General features: G+C 33.4%; 1 protein-coding gene across 1 annotated transcript; it reads left to right on the top strand.

Moving 5' to 3' along the window:
* The first annotated feature begins 1,209 nt into the window (after positions 1-1,209).
* Positions 1,210-14,884, top strand: LOC114239457 (retinoblastoma-like protein 1). The gene is made up of 19 exons (XM_089735563.1): positions 1,210-1,525; positions 2,290-2,426; positions 2,540-2,740; positions 3,559-3,749; positions 3,968-4,128; positions 4,521-4,656; positions 5,385-5,467; positions 7,007-7,173; positions 7,606-7,822; positions 7,999-8,208; positions 8,702-8,828; positions 9,249-9,359; positions 9,973-10,112; positions 10,480-10,659; positions 11,786-11,915; positions 11,995-12,092; positions 12,646-12,804; positions 13,182-13,357; positions 13,820-14,884. Exons 1-18 carry the CDS (start codon positions 1,391-1,393, stop codon positions 13,353-13,355), a joined length of 2,757 nt encoding a protein of 918 aa, XP_089591689.1. The 5' UTR covers positions 1,210-1,390; the 3' UTR covers positions 13,356-13,357; positions 13,820-14,884.
* Positions 14,885-15,043: the final 159 nt, after the last annotated feature.

Here is a 15,043-nt window from a genome sequence, read left to right as displayed (position 1 = left end):
GTCAATTTATAGGCAAAAGGAGCAAAATTCATTCCAGTAAAACTTTTATATTGTAAGCAACATCCAGCATTTTTGAAAAATGATCAATTGCAATTAAATAATCTCTCAGTGAATAAGTGGGAAGTACCCAACAGTTCAACGAATTTTTTCACAATGATCAAAAAAGTCATATCCATGATTATTTAATTTTACATTGTCATTTTATCAGACTTATGTTCTTTTACGAAGACTAAACGGTGAACAAGTCAGCATTATAACATATTCACATTCGAAGAAACACTAAGCTAACAAAATTAAACACATGAAATTGTCTAAATTAAACTAAAGTCAGTTCTGTTAACTTCATTTGTTAAGTTATTCTTATTAAGTAAGTTGAGTCAATAAAGCAAACAGACCCTTATAGCCTATCAGGGTGCAATTTTTAATAAGGTACATGCGTGGCTGTAGTAAAAGTTTGCTAAAAAATAAGAAAAGAGGTCTAATCAGGCTACTGGTGGTAGGACCTCTTGTGAGTCCGCGCGGGTAGGTACCACCGCCCCGCTTATTTCTGCCGTGAAGCAGTAATGCGTTTCGGTTTGAAGGGTGGGGCAGCCGTTGTAACTATACTGAGACCTTAGAACTTATATCTCAAGGTGTGTGGCGCATTTATGTTGTAGATGTCTATGGGTTCCAGTAACCACTTAACACCAGGTGGGCTGTGAGCTCGTCCACACATCTAAGCAATAAAAAAAAAAAAAAAAAAAAATCAGATAATTAAAAAAAAGGCTTTTGGAAACATTTTTACAAGGTCATAAAAAAACTGGAGCATTCTTCGACGAAGAACTCCAGCAGAAATCAGAATAAACATATATTAAAAGTAAACATTAACTTATTCAGCTTATATGGTTTTAAAATTTGGTATAGTTTAAACGTGTAGTGAAGACCCTCAAGCTAAAAATAGATTTATGTTATAGAAATGTAGTAATCTTTTCAATAATCTAATAATTACAAAACCCCCTCATCTATACAGTTAATTATTTTGGACAAATTTCGCGCCTATTAAAAACCTCTATTGAACACGGTGCAAATTATTGCAAAAGAGATTCCAGTATTTCCATAGAAATTTTTTTTTTGGTACAATTTTTCCTTGTTAGGAAAGGCAAGGGGATCTAAGCCTATACAGCCTATTTCCATAGAGAAGTACGTTTGATAAAACAATTTTTAATTTGACGTGTTGGGTGAGCGCGTGGGAGGGAAAGGCGTGTGTACTATGTGCAACTATTCCCGCCAAGTTGATGTCAAATTTGTCAAATTCGGGAGAACTTTGTGCTGCATATTTATTTTGTTGATCTTGTGTTAAGAATTTTATCTTTCTGAAATTAGGTAACTTAATCGAATTAATTCAATCATCATGCCCAAATCAGACGAAAACGAAGATTGGATTGAGAAGATGGAGGATCTTTGTTCTAATTTAAACGTCGATTCATCAGCTGCGAAGAAATCGAAAGATTCTTTTTCAGAAATAAAACGAAATTATATACTAGATGTAAGTAAAACTATCATTGCCTGTCTTTTCTGCGCATTTAATGAAGCACTTTCGAAAAAGTTCAACCTTAAACACTTGATCGCAAGATACACAAGTGCAATGGTACCACTGCTTTATTTAGGGGAGTACTGATGTTCCAAATAAATATTCGTACAATACTTTGTGTATCAAAACTTATTTATATTCTTTACGTATTTATTTTGTACCAATTATTTCCGAAACAACATGCATAACTTTACTTCTACATACTTCAGTTCTTCATGACACTAAAACAAGTTTTGAATTATGTTTTGGTAACATGTCTTTTATTTAAATCTTTGCCCTTATTGTCTTCGTTTATCCCTATGTATTAATTCTCTAGAAAATGACAAACTCTTGTTGATTTACATTTACTTTGTTGAACTCATCTTGTTTTAGTGTCTAATTGTATATCTACTGAAATTTTATTAACAATTAGAGATATTTGCAGCCCAATTTCAATTTTAAATTAAATACTAACATTTAAAACATTTGAAGCAACTTTTTAAGGCATTTCATTTTTCACTATAAACAACTTGTTCTGTATTTAAGAGTACATCAATCACATAGTAGGCAGAGGCTCGGCTCTACCCCTGGTATTGCTGAAGTCCATGGACGACGGTAACCACTCACCATCAGGTGGGCCGTATGCTCCTCTGCCTGAAAGGGCAATAAAAAAAAATAGTTACAAGGCTTTATCTCAGAAGAAGTCAAATAAACAACAATTACTTCCTTTCATTTTCTAGGGTGATGAATTACATTGGATGGCATGCGCATTGTATGTGGCTTGTAGGACATCGGTCACTCCTACAGTGCAAACAGGAAAAGTGGTGGAAGGGAACTGTGTCAGCCTGACAAAACTTTTGAGATTATGTAATCTAAGGTAACAATAGTCTTGAATTTTACAAACCAACAATTTTACTCCTAAAACTTTCTTACTTAAAACAGTACACACAAAATTATGTAAGCTTAGATTTTTTTTAAATTTGTAAACAGCTTAATTCAGTTCTTCATCAAAATAAAAAACTGGATGGAGATGGCCTCAATGTCTACAGATTTTAAAGAAAGGATATCTCGTTTGGAACACAAGTTTGCAGTCTCTTCAGTACTCTTCAGGAAGTTCCAACCGATTTTCATGGAACTGTTTGTTGGGTTAACAAATGAGCCTGTAAAACAAGTCTCGAAGAGAAGACCAAAGTAAGTTAAAAAATATTATATATTTTTATAAAAACAAAATCATTTTCTAATGTAAATTGTTTGGTATGTTATTGAACACAAATCAAATTGAAACTTCTCATTATTAAATCTGATTTTGATATTTAAGTAATTCTGAATAGGATCTGAATTCTAAATTATTAACTATAACAGTACTGTATATAATGAAAGCTATACCAGATTTTGGTTACATGTTGTTTATAATGGATTACTGAAATGCAAGACAAATCATAAAATTCTTTTACCTGTTTAAATTGTAGTTACAATAATTTAAAAGATATGTCATATTGAGAAATATGACCATGCGAGGTTTACTAGTAGGTACATATCTTATTTAGAAACATGTGTTTAAGATACCTGTGTATAAGATTACTGGTGTTTAAGATTAACTTCCCCATTGTAGGATTAAAAGATTATGTATTGTGAAATAAAATCACCATAAATCTGCATAATTACTGTTACTAAGATATAATACCACCTAAGTTCAGTGAAGGTAGCATAACCTCTTTAGGTTACTAACAGGTAGGCATTTACAAAAAAGTGATACCACCATTCTGTTTCTATTACAAAGCAGTCATGCATTCAAGCTTTAAGGGTGGAAATACTGTTTAGTTAAGATTAGAACCTCATGTCTTAAATTGGGTTTTAGTATTGACATTGTGTTGTCAGTAATCTTCAGTAAGCTCTTAAAATCAGGTAGGCTCTCAAACTATCTGGTGCAATAAAGAAAAGTCAATAAACGAAGAACTTTATAATTGAAATATTACTATTCATTTCTCATATATCATTTTGTTTTTCAGACTGCAACCATGTTCAACAAATGCCTTGTTTGAGTTTACATGGTGTTTGTACATTTGTGTGAAAGGAGAATTCCACAATTCTGCTAATGACTTAGTAGATATGTATCACATATTACTATCATGTTTGGATTATATATTTGCCAATGCATTTATGGCCCGAAGGGTAGACATTATTAATCCTGAATTTAAAGGTAACAAAACACATTGTTATTGATTACTTTTACTCTTACCCTATTGTTCTAAACTTTAGATCGAGAAGAACTTTAGAACCTTTAAATCGATAATTTTTAAGGTCTCTGAATAATCTTTAACAAATGTTAATGGAACATAAAATAAAATATAAAATCGTTAAGGAAAAAATTTATTTAAGAAGTGAATTTTTATAGATTAAATTATTTTTTTGTTCTAGGATTACCTACAGATTGGACTAAAAATGATTTCAAAATGCCAAAAACTCCTCCATGTGTAATTTCTACTTTATGTGAGATCAAGGATGGCTTATCGAAAGAGGCAACCACCATGAAAGAATATAGCTGGAAACCTGTTATTGATTCTTTTTTTGAAAAAGGGGTAAGATAATAATAAGATCACAAGTTTATTATGTATACCACTGATTTTCTTGGTGGTGTAGTAATTAGTGCCCCTGACTGTTGCGCCAAGGGTTGTGGGTTCGATTCCCACATTGAGCGAACATTATGTAATGAATAGGTTAGCTTGCTCTCTGTTTGAGTGCTTATTATCTATAATATGTATATATTGAAATGTATATAAGTATGTTTGCCCGTCGCTGGTACCCATAACACAGGGAATCCTAAATTCGGGCCAAGTTACCATATGTGATTTGTTTTCAGTTATTTATTTATTAGTAATACAAGATCTACGTGTACTTGTTTTGTGTATGGAGATGCTTATATAGATTTATAACACAATTTGATTATATAATATGTAATTTGTATTTATAGATACTGAAAGGCAATAGTGAGCCTACACTTGGAATTCTAGATTTGGGAGTGTTTGATGTTAATCTTAAATCACTGAACAACTTGTATGAAACATATGTTCTCAGTGTAGGAGAATTTGATGAAAGGATTTTTTTAGGTAAGTCACACTTGGTAACAAATGAAAAAAATTTATGTCTTCAAAGTATAGAAATGTTTTTGAATTATTATTAATGGGTGTTTAATATATCAATGCTTTCATCTAATTTTTTTATAGCTTAGGAGGGTGTACAGACTTATGGCTCATCTGGTTTTAAGTCAGTACTGGAGTCCATAGGCATCATAATGTTGCATTTAAGTAACAGTCATACAATATATATACCAACTACATTAAGCACACTTGAGCGTCACCTTTATTTTTGTAATTTCCTGGTATTATTGCAATTCTTTTTATTGTAGACTGACCATTTCAAACAACAAACCTGAAAAATGTTGACTCCTTTTAATTGACATTATGCAACTGTCAAATTTAAAGAATTTTGTTTAATTAAGATGTCAACATATAATTTAAATCCCATACTAACATATTTTATTGATAATACTAATGAAGGTATGGTATATTAATATCAAAGATATGATTATATTTCTTACAAACTTCATTAATGGAAACAATTTTACCTTCAAGATTATAAATATTAGTTATTATGAAACTAGTAGTAGTAGGTTTTATGAATGTGTTGTGTTTCAGTAAGAATGCACTGATTTGTAATAATGTAATTTAAATGTAAGCAATGCCAATTAAAAGCAATTCAGTTGTGCATGCTTAACTGTTTAATCTAACCTTATAAAGTTTTAATTTATAAATTTAAATTTGAATATTATTTGCAGGCGAACAAGCAAATGAACAAATTGGAATGAAGAACAAAGTGTCTGGTGATGAGATCTCAGAAGTAATAGCTAATTTCGGTCCTGTAAGTTTATATGTTTACACTTGGAATTTTTCATAGTACTTTATGGCCTCCAACTAACTATAAATGAGATACATATTTAGGGTATAATTGATGGAATGCATAGGGAAAGTTAAATACAGATATCTGAATAGCCACTTCATGATTTTTTATATATTTACATTGTTAGATTCAAAGTTAAGTAGTTAAATATTCATTTATTTTAGTCTACTCTCACATTTGGAAGTACATACACATACGTAGCTATACTATACTATACTATGCAATGCTGGATTAAATAAGTGATCTAAATATTGAATGCACAATTTTGAATTGAATCTTTATAAATTTGTTGTTAGCACTATATACGTATAGTAATAACTATTAACATTCAAATAACGAAGTAGGAGTTGTTTTAAAATGTTAACAATACCACCAAATCTCGTTCGTTTCTGTATACCGATCAATGATGTGTTTCAGCTACTAGGTTTTTTTTTAATGGCTTAGATGGGTGGACGTGCTCACAGCTCACCTGGTGTTAAGTGGTTACTGGAGTCCATAGACATCTACAACATAAATGCCGCTACCCACCTTGAGATGAGTTCTTAGGTCTCAGAATAGTTACAACGGTGGCCCCACTCTTGAAACCGAAACGCATTACTGCTTCACGGCACAAATACACAGGGTGGTGGTACCTACCCGTGCGGACTCACGCAAGGTCTTTGCGAAGTAGTCTTGAATATAACGCACTCGTGTGGGACCCTCGCGAAGCTGTTCAAAAGCTAATGCTGGAAAAACTACACAAAAAAATTCGCAGGTTCCTATTCAAGAAAATGTATGGATACTATCCGTTCTTGTATTCATCACTCGTATGTAACTGGTATGGTCGGGTTAGATACTCTTGAGCTGAGACGGAAAATGACTCTTATGGTGCATTATTATCAGTTATTGCATAACAAAATCAGCGATTTATTGTTGTTGTTAGAAATTACTAAAGCTAATTATTAATACCTTACAAATGTTTTGGTTTATAATGTTAATTTGTAAGTAGACTAAATAAATAAAAAAAGGGTGCGTGTACTTATGTACGCGCGTAAGAAGTTATACTTTATTTTTATTAAATTTATGTCTTTTTGTTTTAAATATTACATAATTAATAATAAATATTTAACGTTAATAATTTAATAATATTTGGTATGAATTATATTAAATAATAATTTTGTCATTTATATTACTAAAAAATGAATGCTAATAACACTTTTTTTTTACGAGTGTAAATGCGCGAAAGTTCACCTGCGGCTATATTCAGACTCGCCAAGTTACGTCGGTCGTATTGTAATGAGCGATTTAGTGGGCAACTTTATTCTGTTAATTTTGTGTCACGGTGCGCGCGCATCGTAAAATTTCACTCTCATCAATTTTTCATAACGCGCCTAAAGAAGTATAACTTCAATAAATAAATGTCCTACCACCAATCCAATGTAGTATGTAAATCCAATGTAGTCCAATGTGTTACTTAATTAATACAATGAACCTTTGAGCAAAAGTAATATTTGTGTACAGAGCGGTCGCGCGTGCCCGGACACGCCGCTGACGGGTCGGCGCTACCTGTCGCGCCGCAGCGAGGAGCTGACGCCCGTGTCGGAGGCCAAGAACAGCCTGGCGCGCCTCGCCGCCACGCTGCGACACGCGCGCCCCCAACCCTCGCCCACGCTGCTCAGGCTCTTCACGTGAGTACTGCGATTCAGCCACTCAACTGTCATAATCGCTTATCTTTCTCAAAGTAGGGTTTATAGTATATGTGCAATTACTTTCATATCAAAAGGTAACAACACCATAGGACTTATGCAAATATCACAATACAAATACTACTCACCTACCAAATTCAGAAATATCCCATAATTAAGTTACATATTTTCTTGCTATATATAACGATATAACTAAATGGATGCTTTCTTCACCAATTTATTTTCAATTAATCTATTATCTACGACTGCCTATATATATTGATGTATATGTCTATATTTTTATTGTTTCGTTTTAATTAATATAAATTGTGACAAACAGTAAGTATTTTATTGAATGGTTAGATTTAATCAAGAAGACATTTAAAAAAGGTTCCTGCGTTAAAAAAAAAATTCAAATTAATCCTATTTTAACAGGGAATGCGGCGTAACTGATGAAATGATAAATGCAAAACTAATAAAACCCTGCAATGGTTGGATGGAACAATTTGGGGCCAGCTTGAAGGAAGCACATAATACCCCGCATAGTGAGACAATTTCTATACGCTGTAATATGGTCACATGTTTATATTATAAGGTGTTTGAACATATCATCAAAGAGGAACATAGGAAAAAGCCACAGGTTTCATTGCAGGTAAGTGATTTGGATCTAAATTTAGTTTTCACTTAAAAATTGTGCCATCTTGAACAGTATCCAACCTTAATATAAGCAGAGAATTTCATTGCTAAGCTAAGTATTTCGATTTTTTTTTACAATAGCAATATTTCTGTTTCTCCTCTTTGTTCACTATAAAATAATATTTTTTCCAGATGCTTCTTTCACAAGAAACATACCAGCTAACTGTATATGCGTGCTGTACAGAGATTGTCCTACATGCCTATGGAGTGAATTCATTCAAGTTTCCCAGAGTGCTGCAGATATTCAAGCTGAGCGCGTTTCATTTCTATAAGATTATTGAACTAGTTGTACAGGCCGTGGTTGATAAGCTTAGCCGAGACGTCATCAAACATTTGAATGCAGTAAGTGTCGTAGTTTTAAATTATTGTTTGCCAAATAGTTGGATCATGAAACTGGAATTTGTCTGAATAATGAAGAATCACAGGGTTGCATAATTTTACATGTACTGAGTAATAGATAGACTAATTTGTTACTATAAGTGTAGGGAGGTATGTCTTCGAAATATCGGCCTGGCAACTGTTCAGGATGTCTCTGGACAAACATACACTTAAGGAATTTACAGCTAATCACCAGTAATAACGTGCCTCTTGAAATAGCGGTAGATTTGTTTACGGACTTGTTGTCTGACAGTTGACTCAGGCAACAGAAATCTTAGAAATACCATATACTTTAACGTAAAAAATACCAAATCCTTGCAATGTAATATAGTCAAACCTATAATTTGTTGTAACACTGTTTAATTTCAAGTCTTAAATATGGTTTTTTTTAAAATGAATAAATTGAAATAATAAATCAATCAATAACCATTCAATATCTTCTTGAAATTAAATGTAGGTCGAAGAAGAAGTACTAGAGTCTCTGGTGTGGACTTCTGACAGTCCTCTGTGGGACCAACTCAGTAAAACGCCAGTGCCAGCCTCTGCCGACGTCTCCGTACAAGATTCACCTTTTCGAAGAACTAGTAAGTGCATAACATGGATTGCATCTATTTCATTAATTTATACATACTAATATATAAATCTACAGTGGTTTTTACGGATTTTCCATTATAACTACTGAACCATGCACCCGATTGACTTGAAACTTGGTATCCATCTAGAAAATACATGTACTTAATGGATAGGCTAATATTGATATGAGTGTTAGACTTCTTAATAATAATGACAATAATGTACATAAATATGCATTATTATAATGCATATAAATAATACTGTTAATTTTAAATGCCCAGCGAAGCGGTCGAGTACCTACGGTTAGTATTTAAATAATAATATAAATAAAGAGTATACTTTGTTGTTAAAACGGTTAATTGTAAATGTTATTTCATCATAATTTTCAAACAGAAATTATAAACACTGCATTAAATCTTGTAATTTTTCAGATGGTCTACAATCACCTGTCTCTACAATAGACCGCTTCATGTCACCTATGGCTGAACAAGCAAAGAAGCAATTATTCAAAGACCCTATTAAACCTGGCCAGTCACTTTTAGGTAATATTAAAATTCCTTTCATTTTCATCCATTAATTTTTTTCAGTTAAAAATCAGTTCATAATGAATTAAGTTATACAGAGCGTAACAATGAAGAAGCTGAGAGTGAAGTACTAATTTAAAATTTTGCTCCTTTTTTTGGGTATACAAATGATAATAATAATACTTAATGACATAATGTTGATATACCGCACATCAATATTAATTTTTTAACCTAACTAAAACGCTTCGCTATGCACAATTGAAAGTAACTAACGTTCGTTCATTTGCGAAAACAACAAGCGCCAATCATTATCATACTCATTATCATGACCCTTTGCACCCTGCATTGTTTGTCCTGACAATCTCTTATTTTCGTTGTTTTTGTGTTTAGCATTGAAACTCATATTATGGTATTTACGAAAATATGAAAAACTTGATTGAACACCACTGAGCAAAAACATAAAAGAAAATTATACTTAACAATGAACATGCTTCCTTATTGCTCATAGCGACCAACTTATTCTAGGCAAATTTGCAGAGAGTGGACAGCTTTACATGAAGTGGACCATGAGCTCGTACACTCTTCCACTGTAAAAAAAAACATAAAAAAAGTGTAATTCATGACATTTCAGTACAAGCGAACACAACACCAGTGAAAGAGCCAGCGGTATCTGCTAATACATCACAACCATCACAAAGCACTTCGAGTTGTGAGACCACGCCTACATCGACACCCAAGAAAAACAATTCATTAATATTGTTTTTTAGGAAGGTATGTTTCAAAAGTAATAGTAATTTGTAATTGAAAACAAAAAGTGGGACTCAATAGTCTTTATTGAATTACAACGATACAATCCATAAATATGAAACTGATGGGACAATTTATTTTGCGAATGCTTTAGGTGGTACATAATAATTATATTTATCTACAAAAATATATTCACCTTCAGTGTACACAAGTTCTATGTTGAGCACAACCAGTGCCACAGATATTACAATGTACCAATGTTTACTTACCAAAGGCTCTCACTTTGCCGGTCGGGAGACACTCGCTAAACGGAACGCATTTGATAATACTAAATTAATTATAAACTAAATTGTAGATTACATTAATTATAATGTCCTACGATATTTTTCAGTTTTACAGTTTAGCGGTAGTGCGTATGAACGATCTGTGCACGAGATTGCGGCTGACTGACGACGAATTAAAACGTAAAATTTGGACTTGTCTTGAGTACTCAATAATGCATCAAACACATCTAATGAAAGACAGACATCTAGATCAGATACTTATGTGCTCTGTTTATGTTATATGTAAGGTATGAACACATTTTCTTATTTATCCTGTTTTCATTCAATGGTCAAATTTAAGAATAATTTAAAATGGTATAGCGCGCGTCACGTAAAAAGAACGCTGGAAGAAAGTGGAGGGGGTGTGTTTGCGCATGGATACACTCGCGCACGAAAATACTAAGTACTTTTGTTTTATTTTTGAAGTAATCTTTCACTCGCGGCTTCGTATATTTGTTATTGGTATGTACAGTTTAGTAGTTCTGTACTCTTGTAGCTGTAAGCAGTTACATGTTACAGCAGAGTGTAGAAAGATATCATAAGTTTGAAGTTAAAGTAGTTTATGAAAGTTAAAGTTTAGGTAAAGTTATAAAGATGATAATTTCTCTTGATGTGAATTGTACGATAGTTAGTGATGCACTCTCTTGACTGTAATTAAATTCATATTATATTATTTGTTGTCACGCGGCAAAAAGTGGATCGCGTCGCGAGTAAGCATGACGTTCTGGTACTGTTGGTGGTCGGCATTCCTTAACTATAATAAAATTGTATGGTGGTAAGATCGTACATAGCAGGTACATTAAAAATAATATATTAGATAGAATTTTGTGAAATAGAATTAAAAACATGTTTAATTTCTGCGTATAATGTTTAATCTGAATACGAACAGACAGACAGACAGACGGACGGACGGACAACAAAGTGATCAAAGGGTTCTGTTTTTTTCCTATTGAGGTAGGGAACCCTAAAAATTAAATTAGACTCGGAAACTTTTTGTTGCTATTGCGGTCCGTTTCATGCATTGCTTCAAATTATCAACTGCATTATTATCAGCTTCTTTCTTCATAAAACAATATACGTCATAAATCATTTTTCTCTTTTCTACGTAAAACCATTTTGTAATTAAAACTTATGTGCGCGATAGTATTTTGAGAACGAACGTAACGTGAACCCAGCGCGGAAAGCAAAGGTCGACTGACGAACCAATAGCACACCGGCAAGCATGCGGCAGGTGACCCCCCCCCCCCCCCCCCCCCCGCGCCGCACTTCTTACCACCAAATACATCGATAAATAGCCTACTGCGCAGCTTGATCGCCAGCGTTCTTTTTAAGTGACGCGTACTTTAACACAAATGTTTTTTTTTCGAATTTTAGGTTTCAAATAATCCGTCTAGTAATCAAGTGGAGAAAACATTTGCAGAAATCATGCGATGTTACAGACAACGCCCTTTAGCTGATAATCATGTTTATAGATCTGTTTTAATCAAACAAAGCACAGACGAGGGTAAGTGCATTCAATGTACAATATAATGTATTGACCCATATATAGTGCACCATTTATGTAACTAATGAAATGTTTTCAGGTTCACCAGAAAGAGGAGATTTGATTAACTTTTATAATAAAGTTTATGTGCAATGTATGCAGAATTTTGCACTTAGATTTTCTGGACGACACAGGGATGTGAGTATCAATTATAGATGTTGGTAATTAAGGATTTTCGCTATGAATAATTTTTTTAGGGAATTACAGATATACAGCCAATTGTCATCTATACTTCTATACTTATTATATTATGAAGAAGAAAGATTTGTTTCTTTGTATTGAATGGGCTCCGAAACTACTGAACCGATTTGAAAAATTCTTTCACCGTTTGGAAGCTACACTATTCCCGAGTGATATAGGCTATAATCTTTTTTGAAAAAAAAATAGGGATCCTTACTAAAACTCCAATAATATAAATCAAGGTGTAAAAAAATCATTTAAAATATTCTTTACATCGCGTGCCCTGCGAAAACGATTGATGATAGAATAAAATAATGTACTACGACTTTGTGGAACACATAGTTATGCCGCAATAAGTGTTCTTTTATTTAAAAAAATAAAACAACGTCAAAATATATCGTTGAAATTTTTGGTAAAGACCCGAGCGGAGCCGGAGCTGGGCGCTAGTACTTATGATAAAGTCGAATAAGATTTAAGAATAAGACTGAGCCAATAGTGTGTATGCGTACAGGAGTGCAGCCTGTCTCCGCTGCCGACGGGGCGGTGCGAGGCGCGCTCCCCGGCCGGCACGCGCGTGTCCGAGCGACATCAGCTCTACGTCAAGCCGCTCACCGACCCGCCGCCGCAACATCACCACCTCACCTACAGATTCAGCCGCAGCCCCGCCAAGGTAAAACTTTACAATTCTACTTACTTTTTTTTTATTGCTTATATATGTGGTCAGCCCACCTGGTGTTAAGTGGTTACTGGAGCCCATAGACATCTATGACGTAAAGCCACCCACCTCGAGATATAAGTTCTAAGGTCTCAGTATAGTTACAACGGCTGCCCCACCCTTCAAACCGAAACGCATTACTGCTTCACAGCAGAAATAAGCGGGGTGACGGTACCTACCCGTGCGGACTCACAAGAGGTCCTACCACCAATGAACTGCACAAATTAAATGAAACACATTAATTTTCTGTTAATCTTAGCAAAATTAAATTTAAATGCAATTCTATTAACTGACCTAAGTAGAATAGTAATTTTGATTAATATTATCAATAGGACCTACAGGCGATCAACAGTTTGGTCTGGTGCGACACAGGACTGGGGTCGGGCGTAGGCCTGAAGCGTGCGCTGGAAGGAGCGTTGGACAGCGACCCGAACAAGCGAAACAGAGCCGCACCCGCCGTAGCCAGAAAGCTGCATCATCTACTATCTGACAGGCAGGCTGTCTAGAGGTACGACGTGTAGATTTACAATGAACGGGTGACTGTTTACAGACAGTAGCTGTCATGTCAATATTTGATTTTTAAAAACGTCCGAATATTTTTCAAACCATATATGGACGGTAGAACTAGTGCTATCTATCATCTATGATACTATATTAAATGAAGTATAAATCAACGAATGATTGGACACATATCAGGTTCACTTGTTGACAATTAAGTGTGGCCACTCTCTAAGCTAATGTTTTGCTGTAAAATTAACTTTTAAGGTCTTCATCCCTGATGAGTGACAGAACCAGATTGTAACTAATTGTAATACAATAACTAAACGTGTAATACACGCTTCTACTGACAAAATGAAAGAGCTTTGTTGATATTACCTTAGTTTATTTATAGTTGTGTCGTTTTAAAGTAAACTGCGCAATGAAGAAATATTCATTGATATTGTTGATTTATTAATTATATTTTTTACAGGTTTTTCGAGTTCGTCCAAATGCAGCAAAAATACGAGTCTATAATGAATTTATGTTTTTAGTCATTTTCATTTAGTACCAAATATTTGCTTTTAGCTCTCTAGCCGTGACTATCAATGGAAAATCTGTTTTTGGCGATATATCACTTGTATGTATTAACAGAAGTCACAATAATCAGATGTTTAATTATAAATCAATACTGGCTTTATATGTATAACAATATAATACATTGGCATTGTACTCGAGATTCCAGGCTGGCAAAACATAGCATTTTGATCTCATTTCTTATTTATGTTGAATGTATAGTATCGATATGCCATAGTGGAAAAGTTGCTCATTTCTTACGTAAGATTTAAGTTGAATTTCCATAGGCTGTGTCAGTATGAATTGATGTTTGTGGGCATGTGATGAAACTAGTTTTTTTTAATATTTATTTATAAGTATGGTTGCCATTATATGAGTCGTCTATTATCAAAGGTGGCAATCTGTGCATTTGGACAAAAAAAATTTATTGATATGTCAATACAGATTTATTTGAATATAATCGTCTCCTTCAAAGAATACGGTTCAAAACCTGCATTAAATAAAGGTTAATAGTTAACCTGTTATTTATCTAAGATGTCGTTCCGAAGTTTTGTGACTGCCAATGGAATACAAAGTCAATAATTCGTTTTTCTGATTTACCAATCATTGTCCAAAAGTCAGATTGCCGCCTTTGATAATAGTCGACTCATATGTCCTACGTTTGTAGACATTTTTATTTTTCATTATGACTAACTTTATTTTACTCACAAAACATTAAAGCATACACATTATAAGAAAATATAAACACTTATGTCAAAGAAGTTCCTTTACCATTTTTTATTATTGTTTAAAAAGCGAGGTATATTTTATTTTCTTCCATTAATATTACTCTTTAGTTTGTAAGTGATCAAAGAACTTATAAAAATCAATTCGTTTTAACAACAAATCAAAATTTAATTGTATATTTCGGACATAAACATTGTATCATGTATTCTGTAGATTTTACATAACCTAAGGAATTAAAAGATATGTAATCTTAAAATGTTTGTATTATTATGACTATTAGAGACTACTGCTACTACTAAGTTTTGATAAAAATATTTGTCTGTGTTGACCACTACAGTTTACAGGGTGACTAAATCTAATTCATTCAAAATAGGTAATCAACAAATTATACACATACCATATTAAATACACTAGA

This window comes from Bombyx mandarina, chromosome 19 (genome assembly GCF_030267445.1).
Source record: "Bombyx mandarina strain Sakado chromosome 19, ASM3026744v2".
NCBI classification, from domain to species: domain Eukaryota; kingdom Metazoa; phylum Arthropoda; class Insecta; order Lepidoptera; family Bombycidae; genus Bombyx; species Bombyx mandarina.
The sequence above is the reverse complement of the archived record's forward strand: the minus strand, read 5'-3'. Positions and strand labels throughout refer to the sequence as shown.